We start from the raw sequence: 19947 nt of genomic DNA, 5'->3' as shown, positions 1-19947 counted from the left end.
CAAACAAATTAAATAAAAAAAACACATAAAAATTACTAAACTTTGATTTGATGCCTGCTTTGATACTTAAAATTGCCTTTGTGATGACAAGTAAGCATGAACGATGAAACAGAGAGGTGAAGCACCTCAACTGTCTCTCTTCTTATATAAGAGAATAAATATTCTTTTATTTTTCATATTATGATAATTGATATCGATTATTGTAAGTGGATGTAACCTCTATGATGTAAAAATTTACACTAAAAATGCATAAAACTTAAAACTCAAGCAATTATATAAGTAACCTAGGCCTGTATGATGAATTGTGGAAAAACATTAAAGAATTGAAAGGTGCAAAGTTGAGGAACGTAATGATTGAGGGTAAGATAAAACAAATAATGATTGAAAGGTTAGGTTGTTGTAATAATTAGGGAAGTATATATGGGTGTAATTGGATAATGAATTAGAAGGACGATATGATAACTTGTGTATATGAAAATGGTGGGGATAAATTGTTGTGGGTTTGTCTGGGTAATGGCAGTAACATAATTGAGGAATAATTATGGAATAGTATTGGTCAAGAATTGAAAGTTAATGATTATAATATGTGGTGTAGGAAATTGTTACGTATTTGAGAAGAATGGAGATATACATACTACAGTGATTAGATAAATATTGGTTGGCTGTTTTTGTTGTATTAAAAATTGTATGGAAAACGTGCATGTGAGTTCTTGGCATTATTGTACGACTTCTTAATGGCCAATTAATGATTGACAATTGAGTTAGTTATTACCATCATATAGTAATAGATTGAAGTTGGCAACATACTCCAGTGAAGTGTAGTTTACACAATTGAATAGGTCAGGTTATTACTTATGGCATAGGTGTTAAGAGTTAGCATTGTTAAAGTTATGCCAATTGGAGGAATTAAGACTTATCCTTAGGTTTGAACTTTAGGAAATTGATTATAGAATTAGGTGAGTTTTTGGGTCTAGGCTTAGACATAGAATAATACAAGCATTTATAGACTCGTTAACTTACAAATTATGCATATATACTTGATAGATTGGAAAGGTTCGGAGTCATTGAGGAAAGGAAAAGTATTGGAGAAGTAGCTTGCTTGACTTCGGTCTGAAATCTTGAGACCGTGAAATTTATAATCTTGAATCCTCTCTATCGAAGTGATGCCTTGAATAAAGAAGGCTTGATGAAATATTGTTAATGAATTGAAAAGTGGTGATAATAAATGATAAATTAATGATATTATTGGATCTGAATGTCACGTTCCGACACGGTATAATTGGATCGGAGTGTCACGTTTCGACACGGTATTATTGGATCGGAGTGTCACGTTCCGACAAAGTATAATTGGATCGGAGTGTCACGTTCCGACATGATATTATTGGATCGGAGTGTCACGTTCCAACATGGTATAATTGGATCTGAGAGTCACGTTCTGACACGGTAACATTAAAGGAAAAAGATATTGAATTAACTTAATGTACTCAATCTCAAAGAACTCAATTCCCAAATTAGTTTGGTTTGGAGGCATGAGTCCTCATGTGTGATCTTGATATTGTTGACTAATTACGTACTTACTTTAGTGTTGTTGACACTGGTTCATATGTTTGTTGCTTGCCACCCGCTAAGTGTCATATATTAGTTTCTATTTTGGGTTGGCCGATAATATCTACTCAGTACATGTTGCCTTGTACTGAGCCCTATTTGTGTTTTTCTTCGTTTTCTTTTTATGGAGTGCAACGAGTGTATCAGTGACTTCGACTCGCCCTCAGCTCTAGCGAGTCTCCAATACATCAGGTTCCAGGGTGAGCTATTCATTCCAGCTCATGTTGGATTCTCTTGGTCATGACATGATGTCCTTAGTTTTCGGACATAAACTATTTTATTCATTTATTTTGGTGTCTTTAATACTCTTAGACTTGGTATTTGAAAGACTAGATGTCCTTGATGTGATAACTTTCAGATTTTGGGGATAATAAGTGTTAGACTTTAGATGTTTATTTGATTGGTTACTTTAGTAAGTTTTGAGCTTCCGCATTATTGTTATTGTTATTCTTGGTTAAATTATTGATATATGTTGGGGTTTGGATTCCTTGGTTCGCCCACTTTGAAGGTTAAGTGTGGGTGCCATTCACATATTTTATACTTTTTTTTTAATACAAAGAAAATGGACAAGGTCAACTCTGAAAACTTGGAATATAATAATTACAAAAAAGACTCGTATATAATCACTGCCTCATTTTCTCACTTTTTTTTCTTTATTTCTAGTCTAGTATGATAATAATTCACTTCCTGAAGCAATAATAATAATAATAATAATAATGATCATGTTATGCAGCAATATAAATAATTGAGGCAAACATGATACAATTGAGGAAAACATATACCATCTGATCTTATTATAAAAAAGTTAATGAAGCAATATTATTTATAACTTAAATAATGCAGCCACACAATTTAAGGTTGTGGATCGTCCACGTTTACGCTATATTTATCGGGAGGTTAATATGGCAATATGCTAACAAACTTATGAAAATAAATATGAGAAAAAATAGCGAAAAAATTATATATATAAAAAAAGATTGAGCTAGACTAACAAGTACCTAATTATTTATTTCTAAAATTACAAAATTTATATTTGAAATAATTTGTTTGTAAATATTTTTCGGGTAACCTATTAAGATTTAAAAATTCTTTACACCGAAAATTTAATTTGATTTACCTTTTTAAATTTTCCACGAATTTAATATTTAAAACTATTTTTAGACAACTAAAAGTGAACAGAAAAAGTATTGAATATAAAACAAATATCATTTTTTAAACGAACTAAAAAGGAAATATCATTAGTATATCTTTTATCTTCTATTCTTTTATTAGATATAAATTGCCTCTATCATTGACCTTTCATCCAATTGGAAATGTAGTACTTTTTTATATGCATTTTTTGGTTATGTGCCTCTTACCACTATAAATAGTTGTCTCTTGCTTACAATTTATGTCATCAACTTGAAAGTTTCTTTCATTCTTCCTTAGTATAATCAAAATCACTCTTATTATTTGTTTCAACCATGGCCTTACCTATAGTTGAAGAAGAGAAGATAATTCGCCCCGTGGCCAACTTCTCTCCAAGTCTATGGGGTGATCGTTTCCTTTCCTTCTCCATTGACAATCGCGTAAGTATTTTATTCATAGTTCCTATTAAATTCTTTTTGTTTTTATTATACGAAAAATATGTTGTTTGATATGAATATATTTATAGGTTGCACAAAAGTATGCTCAAGAGATTGAAGCATTGAAGGAAGAAACAAGGAGTATGTTGTTAGCTATTACTGGAAGGAAATTGGTTGAGAAATTGAATTTTATTGATGTTATTGAACGTCTTGGCATCGCGTACCACTATGAGAAAGAAATCGATGAGATTTTGTATCGAATTTACAATGAAAATTCAAAATTTGAGGGTGATGAGTATAATGATTTATGCATTTGTGCTCTTCAATTTCGATTGCTAAGGCAACATGGTTACAATATCTCTCTTAGTAAGTACTAAAACTTCACGAATAATGTTGTATAGTTATGTAATATTACTATTCATTTGCTAAGAAGGGTAATAATATTTGTGCTATTCCTTGTAAATTATCAGAAATTTTCAACAAATTTCAAGATGGGAATGGAAAATTCAAGGAGTCGCGTGATAGTGATGATGATGATGTTTTAGGATTATTGAGTTTATACGAAGCTTCACATGTAAGGACACATGGTGAAGATTTCTTAGAAGATGCACTTGTTTTCTCCACTACTCATCTTGAATCCGCGACTCCACATTTGAACTCTCCTCTTAAAGAGCAAGTAACACATGCCCTTGAGCAATCTTTGCATAAGGGCATTCCTCGAGTAGAGACTCGATTCTTCATATCCTCAATCTATGAGAAGGATGAATCAAAGAACGATGCGTTACTTAGATTTGCCAAATTGGATTTCAACTTGCTCCAAATGCTTCACAAACAAGAAATTGCTGAAGTATCAAGGTGGTGGAAGGAATTGGATTTTGTGACAACGCTTCCATATGCTAGAGACAGAGTAGTTGAATGTTATTTTTGGGCATTAGGAGTGTATTTTGAGCCTCAATATTCTCAAGCTCGCGTCATGCTTGCTAAGACCATATCCATCATTTCTATTGTTGACGATACCTTTGATTCTTATGGTATAGTTAAAGAACTTAACACATACACAGACGCCATACAAAGGTATGAACTTCATAAATTTACTTCCTCGTTCTATAAAAAAACATAAATTTACTTTAGATTCGTCAACTTTGCAGATGGGATATAAGTGAAATTGATCGTCTTCCTGATTACATGAAAATCAGTTATAAAGCTCTTCTTGATCTTTACAAAGATTATGAAAATGAATTGTCTAACGATGGAAGATCTCATGTTGTCTATCATGCAAAAGAAAGAGTATGCGATCAAATCACATTTTTTTTAACTTGAAGCAATGTATAATCAAATTACTATTTTCTAACACTTGTGTTTTTTGGTGTTGTAGATGAAAGAAATAGTGAGGAACTATAACGTCGAGGCTAAATGGTTTATTGAAGGATATATGCCTCCTCTTTCTGAGTATCTAAGCAATGCTTTAGCAACTAGTACTTATTACTTGCTCACAACAACATCATATTTGGGCATGAAATCTGCTACTGAGCATGATTTCGAATGGTTGTCAAGGAACCCTAAAATTCTTAAAGCTAATGCAACATTATGTCGCGTTATTGATGACATAGCCACATACGAGGTATATATAAATTGACACAAAGTTTAAAAAAGTAAAGAAGTGTTTTGAATTTTTGTGGTTACAAACTAAAGATATGCAGAATGTACCAAATTAAAAACGTTCTTAATTCAATCTTGTACTGGTTTGAAACATGTCAGGTGGAAAGTTGAAATTAAAGGGATATGATATTTGAGCAAACATCAACGTGTTGCAACGACTATATATTGAAGCAATATATAAAATTTAACCGCTAATTCTATTTGCATTTCCAGGTTGAGAAAAGTAGGGGACAAATTGCAACAGGAATTGAGTGTTACAGGAGAGATTATGGTGTATCAACTGAAGAAGCAATGATTAAATTTCGCGAAATGGCTGAGATAGCATGGAAGGATGTTAACGAAGGAATTCTTAGGCCGAATCATGTATCCATGGAGTTTTTAACGCGTATTCTCAATCTTGTTCGTCTAATTGACGTTACATACAAGCACAATGAAGATGGATACACACATCCGGAGAAGGTCTTAAAACCTCACATTGTTGCCCTACTTGTGGACTCCATCAAAGTTTGATGAGCTACCAATTGTTGAGAAAGTTGTACTAGATATGTTGTTATTTTTATCTTGTTGAAAAAGACTAGATATAGGATGGTTAGTAATGAATAATGAAATGACTGTTTTGATAATATACTTATATCATACACCTCCCTAGAGTAAGTTTAGACTATTGTAAAGCTAACCTAAATCTGGATCGCGTATTGTGAGGCCCATTTAGGGATGACGCTCTCAATTTTTATTTTCATATTCAGGGCTCAAACCCGAGACCTCTGGTTATAAATTAAGAATGAAACAGTCTCATCACTGCAATACCCAAATATTTGTGTCTATAAGGTACTATTATAATGGAACAATATAAGATGTTTTATTTGCTCTTATTTATTGCTAAATGAAAAGACATTTATTGATAAGGAGTCGCAATCAAGTAAAGGTCATTTTTTCTACTGGCAGTTATTCCATCCGATTCAGTCAAGTCCAAGTCTCTTGGCTCCATTCCAGTAGGGAGTTTCCAATCGAAGTGATAAAGCGATTGAGCCAATGGCAAATAAATATTAGCTAAACCAAATGATATCCCAGGACAAACCCTCCTCCCACTACCAAAGGGAAGAAATTCAAAACTATTACCACTAAAGTCCACAGAGCACTGGTCAAATCTCTCTGGCTTAAAGCTTTCAGCGTCATCCCAATATTTTGGATCTCTTCCCAATGCCCAAACATTAATCAAAACTTTAGTCTTCACAGGAATAGTGTAGCCGTTTATGTCCGTCTCTTCCCTACATTCTCTTGGGACCGAAAGTGGAATTGGTGGATGGAGTCTTAGAGTTTCTTTAACGACTAACTTTAGGTATTTCAACTCCTCGACATCATATTTATCAAACTTTACTTTATCTCTAAAGGATTCTCGCACTTCTTCTTGAGCTTTGGCGAATATACTTGGATTTTTCATCATTTCAGCCATAGCCCATATAGTTGTTGTTGATGTAGTTTCCGTTCCACCAGTAAACATGTCCTGCAATTAAAAATAGTTGAGTCATGACTTTTGAGAATTTCAAAACAAAGCTGAATGACTTTCTAACAGAACTACCCTTAGATGAGTGACCATCTCAGATATTATCTCCAAACTTTTTACAAATGGTTTTGAGTAAGAACAAACATAATATTCAATACTTACAATAATAATAGCTTTGATATTGTGGTTGTTGATGGGAAATTGAAGACTTTTATCCTTCATAAGTCTTAGTAGGACATCAATTAGGTCTTCACCACCTCCCAATGCATCATCACTAGTCTTGTGATTTGCAAAATTCTTCTTGTGCTCATTGATGACATCCTCAACAATTGAATCTACTTTACAGTGTACATCTAGAATTTTTTTCTTCACTCCACCAAGACCATGAAGAAACTTGTAGGAAGGGAAAATGTCAGCCATATCAAAGCCTTGATCTGCTAATCTTAACACTTCTCTAATTAGTTTTATAAATATGTCTTGATCTTTTAGTAATTGACCAAATGCTGATCTACATATCATGGAGCTTGCAAACCAAATCATCCTTTCTGTAAAATTAACTGGCTCTCCAGAAGATGAAGATGATCGTATAGAGTCGATAAGATGAACAACCTCATCATGTCTAATCGAACTGAATGACCGGACATTCTTTGCATTCAACAGTTCCATGACACAAATTTTACGCATTTGTCTCCAGTAGTCACCTGTTAATTAAGTGTAAAAATTATCAGGTGTCATATGCAAAACCTAACAAAGCAAATCTTGAATGTCGATAAATAATGTACAATTAAGAGAAATACATCAAAAGAGACAATATAACAATGTAACATGACAATTCGTGTGAGATGTAATCGAACTGATTTGTATTATGTCATGTAAGACACATGTGTTTACTTGTTCAACTTTATACAAGTTTAAGTGTCTTGATCACGCCCAACATTAGAGGGCATAGGTACCAGCTAATGCCAAGTTAAAGAGCACGTTTATGTATTATGTCCAATTAATAACCTACTTATGAGAAATTCAAGTTACTTTACATTCTCCCCCTAAGCAAGTACTCATTTAAGGATTATATTGTGAATGTCATATATATATAGAGAGAGAAGGAAGGACCCTCAAAAGGGAAAGATACTTTTGTCCTTCAAGAAAAAAGTAAAACTCAAATATATTAGGGCGAACGCGCCTAATTAACACTCACCATAAGGGCTAAAGGCGATGTCACGACTATCATAAGTGATAATATCCGTGACCAAGAGTTTAGGCCTAGATGCAAAAGCGAGGTCATGAGTTTTTAGTACTTGTTTAGCCATCTCAGAAGAAGTAACAACAACAACACAAACTTCACCAAGTTGAAGGTGCATTAGAGGACCATATTTTTTTGCCAAATCTCTAAGGACATGATGTGGATATCCACCAACAATGTGATGCATGCTTCCTATTAAAGGAAGTTTCCATGGACCTGGAGGTAATTTTTTAGTTGTTTGGCTATTGGAGTTTTTCCATTTTCTTAGCAAAAAGAGGAAAGATAGAAAAAGGAAAATGTAAACTAGACTAAAGATTTGCATTTTGGGAGTGTGTTTGGTGATTCTTAACTCAAAGTTCTATATTTATAGTGGTGACAAGATCACATCGTTAGATATTGTTTCATAATGTATTATACTGCTTTGTATTGTGTTTGATTGTATTGTATAATATTATTTTAATAAATACAATATTTGAGTAGATTATATCGCTCTCCATAATATCGTCATACAATAATGTCAGATCACATCAACAGTTTGAAGAATAAACCTACGAGAAAAATAAGTTACATGATAGAGTTACAGTAGAAAGGTAGATTAAATGATACAATAGAATTATTAATTAAATAATAAGTAAAGACGAAATGAGAAGACAAAAATTAAGGTAACGATGCAATCACACCAAATCGATCGTTACACAATGAAACTTTTTGTCTTTATGAATTTAACGATAAATACAATAAAATTTAAGTAATAATCTTCTATTTAAACATCACTCATCACGCCAAAAAAATATTGTAATTGAACTAACAATACATATTAGTGATTTATGAAATCATTTCACTATTAGTGATTTATTTTTTCAACCCTTGCTAATTTGTATCCACAAAAAACTTTGAAAATTCTCTAATAAAATTAAAACTCTGACAATTCAGCTTCTAATCTTTTCCAGTTGCCTTACTTGACTTTATACAAAAACGTGTTTGTAAGACACTCTTAAGATAAAAAAATTTCACTTCTTAAGTAAAAATATTTATTAAGGATCAAAGAGAACACATTTGTCATACATTAAGGACCATTTTGAGTTGAGCATATTTCATAGGGCTTGTCTAGTGCGGTTTGCAGGTTATTACACAATTAGGGTTTACCCGGTGCACATAAAATGCTCACCTGAATGATAGAGACTATGGCAAAGATTATAGCGATTGCGGGTTATCCCGAGGTTTCAAAAAAAAAAACATTTTGGTCATTTTCTCTTCTTTTTTTTTCTTACTAATTCAATCAAAATATATGTAGAATAACAACTAAATAATTTTCAGTGAAAAAATTAATAGTAATTATTTAGTAGTGTCTTTTCATAAGTCTTTCATGCATTGCATTTGTTCGTCGGGATAGATACAATAGCTATATGGATCCCTTCCGTGTCGAGCCAGATTTTTTTATAATAATTGATAAATTTTTATAATAAACCTGATATCATAACCTGGAAAATAAAATTAAAGAGTATTTTACAAATATATGTTAATTCTTGTATTTAAGTCAAGCGAGGCAACTTTTTCCTTTTGTTATTAGAGAATTTTCAAAGTTTTTTGTGGAAACATATTCCCTTGTGTAGAAAAATCAAATCACTCCACAATTACAAAATGTAATTTATTCACATATATTTGAATTGATTACATATTTTAAACATTTATCTACGTATTCATTCAAAAAAAAAATTAATTTTTTTAATTTTATGACTTTTTTTATTAGAGATCTTTATTTTTACATATAAGAGATCTTCATTTTTACACCTAAGAGATCTGAAAAGATTATATACCTGAGAAGTCATGGCATCACAGTATATGTTTGGTAATTGGTAGGGAGAAAAATATATTATTATTTTTTGATTGGTCTAAATATTTTGAAAAATATTTTCTCAAGAAAATAAATTTCTTAAACATAAAAAAATAAAAATTACGTCTATGAAAGAGTAAAAAAATAGGTTTCATAAATAACATTTCACACTGATTGTCTTCCTTCCTTATTTTCTCTTGTTTGAATGTGTCATAGAAAGGAATTGATATAAGAGTTTAAGTTATATACGATAAAAAGAATTTGTACACTATTAATATAATTAACCGGTTTTAACATATTATTGATTATTTTTCGAAATTACTATCAGGTTTGATATAGAAAACGAATAATCTGATTAGTTAAACTTCTTTACACTGTTCATGCATAAAATAAAAATTCTTGGTATATACCTTATATTAGTATATTACATATTATACAATAACATAATGTCATGTCACTCACATTACAAAGCAATATTTTCTCCGTTTCACTTTGTTTGTTTTACCTTTTAATTTAATCTGTTTTCAAATAACGTATCTTTTCCTTTTTAGAATTTTTTTATTTTTAATTTTTAACACAATTTATGTACTTTAATTTTAAAATCACAAAATTTGATTAACTTTTTTTTTTTTTACTTTTTTGAATTTTGTATCGAATCAAAATGAGACAAATAATTATTCGATTGCTCCTAAGAATAATGACTTGGTCCCCTAGTTTTTGCCGACTAAAGCTTAGCTGACAGAGTCACATAAAAATTAAAATAAACAATTAATCGATGATTTCAATATTTAAACATAGTGTTCAAAACCTTATTTATTTAGATTCAATATTTTGCTTAAACTAACACACACACAAAAACAAAATAGACATAATTTTTCCTAAACATGTCAAGTGAAGGAGAATTAATATCCACAGGCGAAGATGAGCAATCCTCTTATCATGAACCATGGTTCGATCGAAAAAACGGCTACGATCCCGAGACGGGAATTTACCATTCAGTCCTCCAACTTAATGAACAACACAAAATGTCCAATGACTATTCTAACCTTGACACAGCCAAATTTGTATTGTCACAATTTCCATCCCCTGCACAATCAATGTCACAAATTGCACTAATTGACTCTTCTACCAACCAAAAAATAACCTACACACAACTCAACAGGTCCATTTTATCACTTGCAACGGGTTTATATCACGCGTTAGGTGTGCGAAAAGGCGATGTAATTTTCGTGCTATCGTCAAATTCAATAATATACCCAACTATTTGTCTAGCTATACTTTCAATAGGTGCAATTTTATCCCCTGCAAATCCACTCAACACTGAATCAGAAATTGGCAAACAAGTACGTCTATCGCGCGCAAAATTAGCCATTGCTGCACCTGAAGAAGCTCATAAATTAGTCCACACAGGCGTACCTACGCTTCTCACAACGCGATCCAACGATGAAAATTCGATTTCAGTACAAGAGTTGATTGAAAATTGTGACCCTTTAGAGTTACCTAAACAACGTCCAATGCCTTTGGACACAGCAGCAATACTATACTCTTCAGGAACTACTGGTGTTAGCAAAGGTGTCGTAATAACACATGCAAATTTTGTTGCGATTATGAAACTTCTTAAGTACTATGTTGAGGCAACGTCGTCTCAGGACGATGTTTTCCTCTGTTTTGTACCGATGTTTCATGTTTACGGTCTAGCATTTTTCGGGCTCGGGTTATTTTGTTCGGGTGTAACAACAGTTTTGATGCAAAAATTTGATTTACAAGGTATGTTGGAAGCAATTCAGACACATAAAATTAGTCACATTCCAGCAGTTCCACCAGTGATTCTTGGACTAGTTAAGTATAATAAAGGTAGTTACTATGATTTATCATCATTGCGAAGCGTTACCTCGGGGGCCGCACCACTAAGCAAAGAGGTATTGTTGAATTGTACGATCACGTATTTAAAGTTGTTAGAGAGAATACACTTTTTACAATTAAGTTATATTTGATCACAAGAGTTGACGTTTAAGCCTGATTATCTTTTCATGAGTCAAACATGTGGAAAAGTAGTTGAATCCTAAACTTCTTGATTGCTCTGATACCAAGTTGAATTGTGTTGACTGCTTTATTTGATAGCTCAAGGTGTTAGCGAGGACATACTTTCTAGCCCTAAATTATATCATGTCTTAGCAAAGGGCGGAGATAGGGTCGCTTCGCTGAATTATTTTATTCTCGTGAATTCATGCCACTAGATAGAGTGTTTAGCAGCTTTTTGTCAAAAACAAATCCTCAATTGGTTGACTATATATCTAAACTTTCACCTTGTTGGTGAATTTTTTTACGATAGACTATAAGGTCACAATTGATTTTTTATGTACAAATTGTAGAGGTTGAATTCCCTTTGACATCTCATGTGTTTATTTTTTGCTCTATTTTGAATCTATTTAGTAAAAATCCTGATTCAACCACTGGTCTGAACAGGTAGCTGATGCGTTCCGAGAGAAGTTCCCTTGGGTGGAACTCAAGCAAGGCTATGGCCTAACCGAGACAACGGGTGCAGCAACATTTTTTGTGAACTACGAAGAGGCAAAAGCCCGTCCATCCTCGGTAGGAGTGTTGTTTCCGGGCTTCTCTGCGAAGGTAATTAATCATGAAACAGGGGAGGCGTCGCCGCCATTTAAAGAAGGTGAATTGTGGTTGAAAGGTCCAGGAATTATGAAAGAATATTTTGGAAATGAAGAAGCAACTAGTGCAACAATCACTAAAGATGGATGGCTCAAAACTGGTGATCTTTGTTATTTTGATGACAAAGGGTATTTATACATTGTTGATAGAATAAAGGAACTCATCAAACATAATGGTTATCAGGTATACCTAACACGTACATGACGTCAGAGTCAGATTCATAATTTGAAGTTTACTATATATACATATTCAGTGGATTTCTTAACAAATATACAACGTTTGGACTAAAGTTACCTCCACCCTTACATGTACCCCGTTTAGCTTAGCTAAAAGAATAGTTGACAAGTATCAAGACGTTTATACATTAAAAATTAATTTTATAAATAAACAGTTATATATGTAAATACAGGTAGCTCCAGCAGAACTTGAAGCAATATTATTGAGTCACCATGAGATACTTGATGCAGCCGTTGTCCCGTGAGTCGTTTTTCATTAACGGTGTAAAAAATATTTATACTGAAGATGTATATTACTTAAACGAATAAATTATTATTATGCAGACTAGAAGATGAGGAGGCAGGACAAATACCACTGGCATATGTTGTAAGAGCAGCCAATTCTGGTCTTACACAAGACCAAGTCATTCAATTTGTTTCTAGTCAGGTTCGAGTTCGGAATTCTACCATATTTCATGATTTAATTATTTATTGATTCAATATTTTATTATTTATACCTTTTTAGTTTGAATACATATATGAGTAGTGTTTGAACCTATTTACCTTTAAAACGATACAGTTGAATTTGAACATGTGATTTAAGGACATATAGACAACATCCGCCCCTAGGGATAGATGTATCTTGGTTCGTTGCGTTCAACTAAATCCAATATTTTTAGCATTGAGTAAAAATATATGTGAAATTAAAATTACGAAAAATTATTAAATTTTAAAGTATAATGCATTCAATTATAAGGATTAAAGATTAAACTCATTAAATTTCAATTTTAAAATTCGACGTTTTCGTGCAGGTAGCGCCATACAAGAAAGTAAGAAGGGTTAATTTCATCAATGCCATACCAAGATCAGCAGCAGGGAAAATTTTGAGGAAGGAATTGGTGCTTCAAAGCAATATGCCAATTTTGTCAAAATTATAAGCCGGTTTAAACACATATTTGCATCGATTAAATGGACGCACTGATAATGTGAAAGATATTTAAATCATTCGTGTAATTTTACATGTTGTAACAGCTCATTTGTCATTTTACGGTTATGCTACGAATAAGCCAATAGGATCTTTCACATATCAAAATGACACAACATGCTTAGTTAAATTACATGTTAATGAAAAATGTGTCACATGTACAAGTGACATGTTCCAGCCAATCAAATGTCTCCATGCCAACTTCGATCTAATTGGTTGTAAAGTTTTTTTTTTCTCATCACAACTCTTTCATTCCACAATAACAAATAGGAATCTCATAATTCAGAAATGACACCAAAATTCTAATAAGAAATTAGAGAAAGCTCGTGGATTGAATAATATATAGTGTTATTTTTTATTTGTTGGTACTAATTAGGATAGATTATGAAAATTTCTCTTATTTGTATTGTATTTATGTTTTCCCCAAAATTAAATAGTACCAAATTATAAATAAGTCCAACATTCAAATCCTAGCAATACAAAAGCCATCGACTTTGCTTTCTTTGACGGCTTCACAACTGTTTGGGCTACATTTAAAGTTGTATGAAATCGGCTTAAACACCATCATTTGTTAAAGAAAAATAATAAAAAACACACAACAAAAGGAAACAGCGGCCTTTGAAATTTGATTAGAAAGTATTGATTTCTTCTTTTGTTGGTGATTTATCATCTTTGAAACTTCGATTTGAATGATATAACTTCTCTTCTTCTATATTGTTAAGATTGAATATTGGGTTTATTTATAAGTTGGTTCTATTTATTTTTGAGAAAAACATAAATACGCTAAGAGAAATTTTCATAATCTACGCTACTTGGTACTATCCAACAAAAAATAACACTATATATTATTTTTCTTTAAAGTATTTCACTTAGAATTAAGGCAACACGCCCCTCTCCTTTTTGGTGATCTATATAATATATAATAGAATTCGATATTTCTTTAATTTTTTCAGTTGAAAGTCATCACTAAAAGGTTATACCCTTTGATGTTAGGGGGTTAGACTTGACCCCTGTCATGTCAATTTCTCTTGAAAAGCATCAGAAATTCGATATCCAATTCAAACAGTAGCAATTATAGAATTAAATTCAAAAATACAGTATTCAAATCAAAACTATTGTAATTTAAGTAAAATTTGCTTTTTTGACACTAATCATAAATATATGTTAATTATAAAAAAGATTTGAAACGTCCATCGAGATACACACCTGAAAGAAAGAATGAGGAGAGGAGCAATGTCACAAAATGAAAGGTAGATGGAAGGGATTCTTACTTCTTTAAAATGTAAGAATTCCATATGAAGACTTAAAAATGAAACTTATCTAGTTTAAATTTTGAATTCAACTCCGAGTGGAGGTAAAAAATTTTGAGGAAGGATATAGGTGCTTCAAAATTCCATTTGTCATGTTTTACATGTTATGTTATGAAACGCCATTTATTGCCTTAAAGTGACCGAATAGCATAAAATATGTTTTCACTATCGGTACATATTAGTCAAACTCACAACTCAAACTTGTATTAGTAATAAAACTATTGGAAATCTTCTCCAGTATTTTCCATTTCCCTACTCCCAATTCTTTTTTTAAAATAAAAAAGGAAATCATAAAACTACACAATCTTATTGGATTTAAACAAACAAAGGGAGGGATTACTAACACCTTGTTTGGATGGTTGTTACTTGTTGTATTGTTAGTTTAAATACAATGTTTGTTTTGATTGTTACTTCAATTCTATTATCATATCGTTTAAATCCATCGTTATGTAACGACGAAAACACTCATTCTATGTAACGACCGATTTGGTGTGATCGCGTCGTTACCTTAATATTTTCTTCTCATTTTATCTTTATTTATTATTTAATAATCATATTTCATCTTTCATCCTATCTTTTCATAATTGATCTAGCCCTTAAGCTACTTTTCTTGTAGATTCATCACTCAAATTATGAAACGGCAGAAAACAATACAATCTATCCAAACAATGTATTCATTAAAACAATACTATATGATACAATACAATACAACACAACACAATACAATACAATACAATACAACACAACACAACACAACACAATACAATACAATACAATATGAAACAATACGTAACAATCATCCAAACAAAGTGTAAAACATACAATTTAAAATGTGAAATGATAAATGGAATAAAAAGCAAAAAAAGTACTTGCAATATTATTTCTTACAAGATTCTTTAAGGAGGTCCTACATAGAAGTCCTCTGGCTCTCAAGAATAGTTTACATTGCAATGGAGTCCACAAGCAGAGCAATAATGTGAGGTTTTATGACTTTCTCCGGATGTGTGTATCCATCTTGATTGCGCTTGTATGTCACGTCAATGATACGAACAAGATTGAGAATAGGAGTTAAAATTTCTGTAGAGACAGGACGAACCGGCCAAAGCATTCCTTCATTAGCATCCTTCCATGTTGTCTCTCCCATTTCTTGAAATTTATTCATTGCCTCTTCTGTTGATCCACCATAATCTCTCATGTAACACTCGATTCCCGTTGCAATTTGTCCCCTGCCTTTCTCAATCTCGTATGTTGCTATGTCATCAGTAACGCGACAGAATGTTGCATTAGCTTCAAGAATTTTAGGATTCGTTGACAACCACTCGAAATCTTGCTCTGTAGCTGACTTCATGCCTAGATACGCCGCTGTTGTGATCAAATAATAAGTGCTAGTTACTAAAGCATTGCTTAAGTACTCGGAAACAGAAGGCATATGTCCTTCAATAAACCATTTGGCCTCGACGTTATAGCTTCTCACTAGCTCTTTCATCTATGAACACCAAACATATGAAAGTTAGAAATGGAAATATGTAATTCGATATTATTTAGGTAACTCAAACATACTCTCTCTTTCGCGTGATAGACAACATGAGATCTTCCATCACTAGACAATTCCTTTTCGTAATCATCAAAAAGATCAAGAAGAGCTTTATAGCTGATTTTCATGTAATCAGGGAGACGATCAATTTCGTTGATATCCCATCTATATGATAACAAAGAAATTATGAATTAATTATACATATTAAAAGAGTGTAAAAATATAATGAGCAAGAGCCATCTTATACCTTTGTATGGCATCAGTGTATTTTTCAAGTTCTTTAACTGTACCATACGCATCAAAAGTGTCGTCAACAATTGAAGTCATAGCAAGAGTCTTGGTAAGCATAACGCGAGCTTGAGAATATTGAGGCTCAAAATACACCCCTAATGCCCAAAAATAACATTCAACTACTCTGTCTCTAGCATATGGAAGCGTTGTCACAAAATCCAATTCCTTCCACCACCTTGATACTTCAGCAAGTTCTTGTTTGTGAAGCATTTGGAGCAAGTTGAAATCCAATTTGGCAAATCTAAGTAACGCATCGTTCTTTGATTCATCCTTCTCATAGATTGAGGATATGAAGAATCGAGTCTCTATTCGAGGAGTGCCCTTGTGCAAAGATTGCTCAAGGGCATGTGTTACTTGCTCTTTAAGAGGAGAGTTCAAATGTGGAGTCGCGGACTCAAGATGAGTAGTGGAGAAAACAAGTGCATCTTCTAAGATATCTTCACCATGTGTCCTTACATGTGAAGCTTCGTATAAACTCAATAATCCTAAAACATCATCATCACTAGCACGCGACTCCTTGAATTTTCCATTCCCATCTTGAAATTTGCTGAAAAAATCTGTTTTTTTTTTCAAAGGAAGAACACACGCGATTAGGCTTCATGCAAACATACAACGATTATAAACAACATCAAACGCGTACTCCATAATGGACTTACCAGGAGATATGTTGTAACCGTGTTGCCTTAGCAATCGAAATTGAAGTGCAAAAGTGGATAAATCACTATAGTCATCACCCTCAAAGTTTGCATTTTCATTGTAAATTCGATCCAATATCTCATCGATTTCTTTCTCAAAGTGGTATGCTATGCCAAGACGTTGAACAACGTCAATCAAATTCAACGTCTCAGCCAATTTCCTTCCATTAATAGCTAACAACATACTCCTTGTTTCTTCCTTCAATGCTTCAATCTCTTGAGCATATTTTTGTGCAACCTATAAATGTGCCCAAAAAAATTAATCAAATTACATTTTCCGACTTATAAACACACAATAAAGATCGAAAACATAATAGATCATCAGACGGAGCCAATATTAGGAGTTTGGGGGTTCTAAATCAATTTGTTTGGGGCTTCACAAGTTAATAAACATAAAAAAAAATAAAAAATTCTAATACAAATATAGGGTCTACGAAAAAGCTAGTGGGTTCGTCCGAACTCATGAACCCCCACCTAGCTCCGCCTCTGATCATGTATATATGTAACACGAAACTATATATATATACGTACATGATTGTCGATGGAGAAAGAAAGGAAACGATCGCCCCATAGACTAGGAGAGAAGTTGGCCACGGGGCGAACAATCTCTTCTTCTTCTTCTTCAATATGGTTCACAAATGCAGCCATTGCTAATAATGAGAGTTTTGTTGTTGTTGTTTTTTGCTATTTTGAGGAATAACTCAATGCAAGCTGAAAACTGATGACTTAAATGGAAGAAAAGGCACAAGTATTTATAGCCATCTTTTTCTATAACCAAACCAAACGAAATGAAAAAATAACCGTCGGTTTGATTGGTTTTTTCGGTATGAAAGTAATAAATTTATTGAGGCTTACGCATCTTGATAGACACAGACCTAGCACATGAACAATCATCGGAAAACTAATATGGATTCAATTATCATTACAACGAACAAAGTGATTCAGTTAAGAATAAATGTGAATATATGATGTGAGGTATGGTAGGTAAAGACTAAAATAATGGATTTCATTAGACTTGCACTTAGGATTTAAATAGTTGGCCTAAAATTTTATTGTTGGGCGTAAGAAAATGATAAACTTAAAGAATTAAGTTAATTAAAATTTAACAACATATTTATATTTTACTTATGAATAATATATAAATAATTTTAAATTTTATATAATAAAATTTCTCGGTTCGGTTTGATTACTTTTATGATTTTTTTTAGTAAAATCAAAACCAAATCAATTAGTATTGATTTTCAAAATTTAAAAATTAAACCACACCAAATGTCAATTTTTTAAAACAGCTTGATTCGAATTACAATTCAATTTGATTTTTTAATCATAACTATGAATAACCTGATTAGAGTTGCCCTACTTTGACAATAATTAGCTAGAATCCACTAGGGCAGCACATATTTTGATTTCTTTAATTAATTAATTTCCTCCTAGTATTAATGTCTTCTATTAATTTTTTATCATTTTTTTTTTAACTTTCTTACTTTCATTTTTTTAAAGATGATTGTGGGACAGCCCCAAAAGAATGTTACGACCAATTTGTCCATAGAGGCGGATAGCTAGAGTTTTAATTACATATTCGATAGAATTTATAGCTTAATTTGGTTTAAATTATATATTTAACACTAAGAAATCATTTTTGTTTGCAGTAAGATTTTCCTCTCTTTTTTTCAAAATAGGCGGTATGCAATATTCTCTTCCTTTTTTCTTTTCAAAAAATTTGTAGAGTATGCATATTCTTTTTTTTTTTTGTTTTCCACCCGATGTCCGAAGCCCACATTGGACCTCTGACTAAATTTGGGTCGCACTCTGCAGGGCCCATTCGAGGGTGACGCTCCCAGCAGGATTTTCTCCATACCCAGAGTATGCATATTCTCTTCAAAATGTGTAGTACTTTTTAAGTGAGAAAATTGTATATAATAGCAAACTATTAATTCAAATTAAATGTTATAAATATACTTTGATTTAATTGTACCCTATAGCAAACTATTGCTATTTCGCCACTCTCCCTGGTGGAATCTCGCTCGCCACTCTCGTTTGGTGGCAGTCTCGCTCGCCTCTCTCGCTTTTATACAAACACAAATGTATAAAATTTGTTTGTGTTTGTATAAAGAGGGAGGAAATTGTATAAATACATATATTTTCGTTTCCCTCTCTCCCTCTCCCAGATCTCGATCGCCACTCTCCCAAATCTCACTCGCCACCCTCGTCTCTCTCGCTTATACAAACATAAACGAAATTTATAAATTGCACTTCTGTTTGTATAAAGCGAGAGCAAATTGTATATACACATGCAAATACATATATATTCATCCTATACACTTATAATTATACAATACAAAATATTTCCCTGCCCAGTTTTCTTTTGCCTTTCTCTCTTTCTCGTTTTATACATACACAGATTATACAATTGATCGTTTGTATATGTCACGCCCCGAGCCTATACCCTGAACGTGACTGGCACTCGAAGACCATCGCTGGCCCCCAAGCGAACCCTTGGCTTGGCTTTCTTAACTCAGCGAAATAACTCAATGCAATGCAAGGTTTTAAAACAACCTGACTGAAATAAAATCTGGCCACAAAGGCAACTCGAGTCTCAAAATAAAATATTTACATATATACATAGATGAGAGACTCCAAATGTAACACCCCAGAGAATTTTTTGAACTAAGACTCGAGCCGTCCTTCATGTGGAGTGAGATTTTACCGAGGAATAAAATTTCTTGAGTGTTAAGTTAAGGTCCCTAGGTGTAGCACATTGAGTTCCAAGAAGAGTTGAATTGGAAATAGTCATTTTGGAAAGAATCTGGAAAATTTGGCTAAGTATGGAAAAAAAAAAA

At 32.6% G+C, this 19947-nt stretch overlaps 4 protein-coding genes across 4 annotated transcripts; 2 read left to right on the top strand and 2 right to left on the bottom strand.

Moving 5' to 3' along the window:
• The first annotated feature begins 3068 nt into the window (after nucleotides 1–3068).
• LOC125844385 (vetispiradiene synthase 3-like) lies at nucleotides 3069–5395 on the top strand. The gene is made up of 6 exons (XM_049523694.1): nucleotides 3069–3173; nucleotides 3260–3536; nucleotides 3641–4244; nucleotides 4319–4457; nucleotides 4546–4791; nucleotides 5043–5395. Exons 1-6 carry the CDS (start codon nucleotides 3069–3071, stop codon nucleotides 5337–5339), a joined length of 1668 nt encoding a protein of 555 aa, XP_049379651.1. The 3' UTR covers nucleotides 5340–5395.
• A 329-nt stretch (nucleotides 5396–5724) lies between these two features.
• On the bottom strand, nucleotides 5725–7895 carry LOC125844723 (cytochrome P450 71D7-like). The gene is made up of 3 exons (XM_049524049.1): nucleotides 7529–7895; nucleotides 6496–7034; nucleotides 5725–6333 (listed from the first exon to the last, which is right to left on the bottom strand). The coding sequence occupies exons 1-3, from the start codon at nucleotides 7893–7895 to the stop codon at nucleotides 5725–5727; spliced, it is 1515 nt and encodes a 504-aa protein (XP_049380006.1).
• A 2396-nt stretch (nucleotides 7896–10291) lies between these two features.
• On the top strand, nucleotides 10292–13230 carry LOC125845607 (probable CoA ligase CCL5). The gene is made up of 5 exons (XM_049525156.1): nucleotides 10292–11326; nucleotides 11874–12260; nucleotides 12487–12554; nucleotides 12638–12740; nucleotides 13105–13230. The coding sequence occupies exons 1-5, from the start codon at nucleotides 10292–10294 to the stop codon at nucleotides 13228–13230; spliced, it is 1719 nt and encodes a 572-aa protein (XP_049381113.1).
• Nucleotides 13231–15504: 2274 nt separating this feature from the next.
• Nucleotides 15505–17812, bottom strand: LOC125843948 (probable 5-epi-aristolochene synthase 4). Its single transcript, XM_049523151.1, has 5 exons — nucleotides 17639–17812; nucleotides 17069–17345; nucleotides 16369–16969; nucleotides 16148–16286; nucleotides 15505–16073 (listed from the first exon to the last, which is right to left on the bottom strand). The coding sequence occupies exons 1-5, from the start codon at nucleotides 17753–17755 to the stop codon at nucleotides 15528–15530; spliced, it is 1680 nt and encodes a 559-aa protein (XP_049379108.1). The 5' UTR covers nucleotides 17756–17812; the 3' UTR covers nucleotides 15505–15527.
• Nucleotides 17813–19947: the final 2135 nt, after the last annotated feature.

Source organism: Solanum stenotomum, chromosome 11, assembly GCF_019186545.1.
Source record: "Solanum stenotomum isolate F172 chromosome 11, ASM1918654v1, whole genome shotgun sequence".
Lineage (NCBI taxonomy): Eukaryota > Viridiplantae > Streptophyta > Magnoliopsida > Solanales > Solanaceae > Solanum > Solanum stenotomum.
This window is presented reverse-complemented; position numbering and strand designations above follow the sequence as displayed.

What these genes read in the sequence shown, in the direction of transcription:
- LOC125844385 (XM_049523694.1), top strand. Translation starts at nt 3,069, where the DNA reads ATGGCCTTACCTATAGTTGAAGAAGAGAAGATAATTCGCCCCGTGGCC. An exon ending in TCTATCATGCAAAAGAAAGA is followed by an intron (nt 4,458 to 4,545) that starts GTATGCGATCAA and finishes TTGGTGTTGTAG; the next exon opens with ATGAAAGAAATAGTGAGGAA. An exon ending in ATGACATAGCCACATACGAG is followed by an intron (nt 4,792 to 5,042) that starts GTATATATAAAT and finishes TTGCATTTCCAG; the next exon opens with GTTGAGAAAAGTAGGGGACA.
- LOC125844723 (XM_049524049.1), bottom strand. Translation starts at nt 7,895, where the DNA reads ATGCAAATCTTTAGTCTAGTTTACATTTTCCTTTTTCTATCTTTCCTC. An exon ending in CATCGCCTTTAGCCCTTATG is followed by an intron (nt 7,035 to 7,528) that starts GTGAGTGTTAAT and finishes CTTAATTAACAG; the next exon opens with GTGACTACTGGAGACAAATG. An exon ending in ATATCAAAGCTATTATTATT is followed by an intron (nt 6,334 to 6,495) that starts GTAAGTATTGAA and finishes TTTTAATTGCAG; the next exon opens with GACATGTTTACTGGTGGAAC.
- LOC125845607 (XM_049525156.1), top strand. Translation starts at nt 10,292, where the DNA reads ATGTCAAGTGAAGGAGAATTAATATCCACAGGCGAAGATGAGCAATCC. An exon ending in CCGCACCACTAAGCAAAGAG is followed by an intron (nt 11,327 to 11,873) that starts GTATTGTTGAAT and finishes TGGTCTGAACAG; the next exon opens with GTAGCTGATGCGTTCCGAGA. An exon ending in CTTGATGCAGCCGTTGTCCC is followed by an intron (nt 12,555 to 12,637) that starts GTGAGTCGTTTT and finishes ATTATTATGCAG; the next exon opens with ACTAGAAGATGAGGAGGCAG.
- LOC125843948 (XM_049523151.1), bottom strand. Translation starts at nt 17,755, where the DNA reads ATGGCTGCATTTGTGAACCATATTGAAGAAGAAGAAGAAGAGATTGTT. An exon ending in CGGTTACAACATATCTCCTG is followed by an intron (nt 16,970 to 17,068) that starts GTAAGTCCATTA and finishes AAAAAAAAACAG; the next exon opens with ATTTTTTCAGCAAATTTCAA. An exon ending in TACACTGATGCCATACAAAG is followed by an intron (nt 16,287 to 16,368) that starts GTATAAGATGGC and finishes GTTATCATATAG; the next exon opens with ATGGGATATCAACGAAATTG.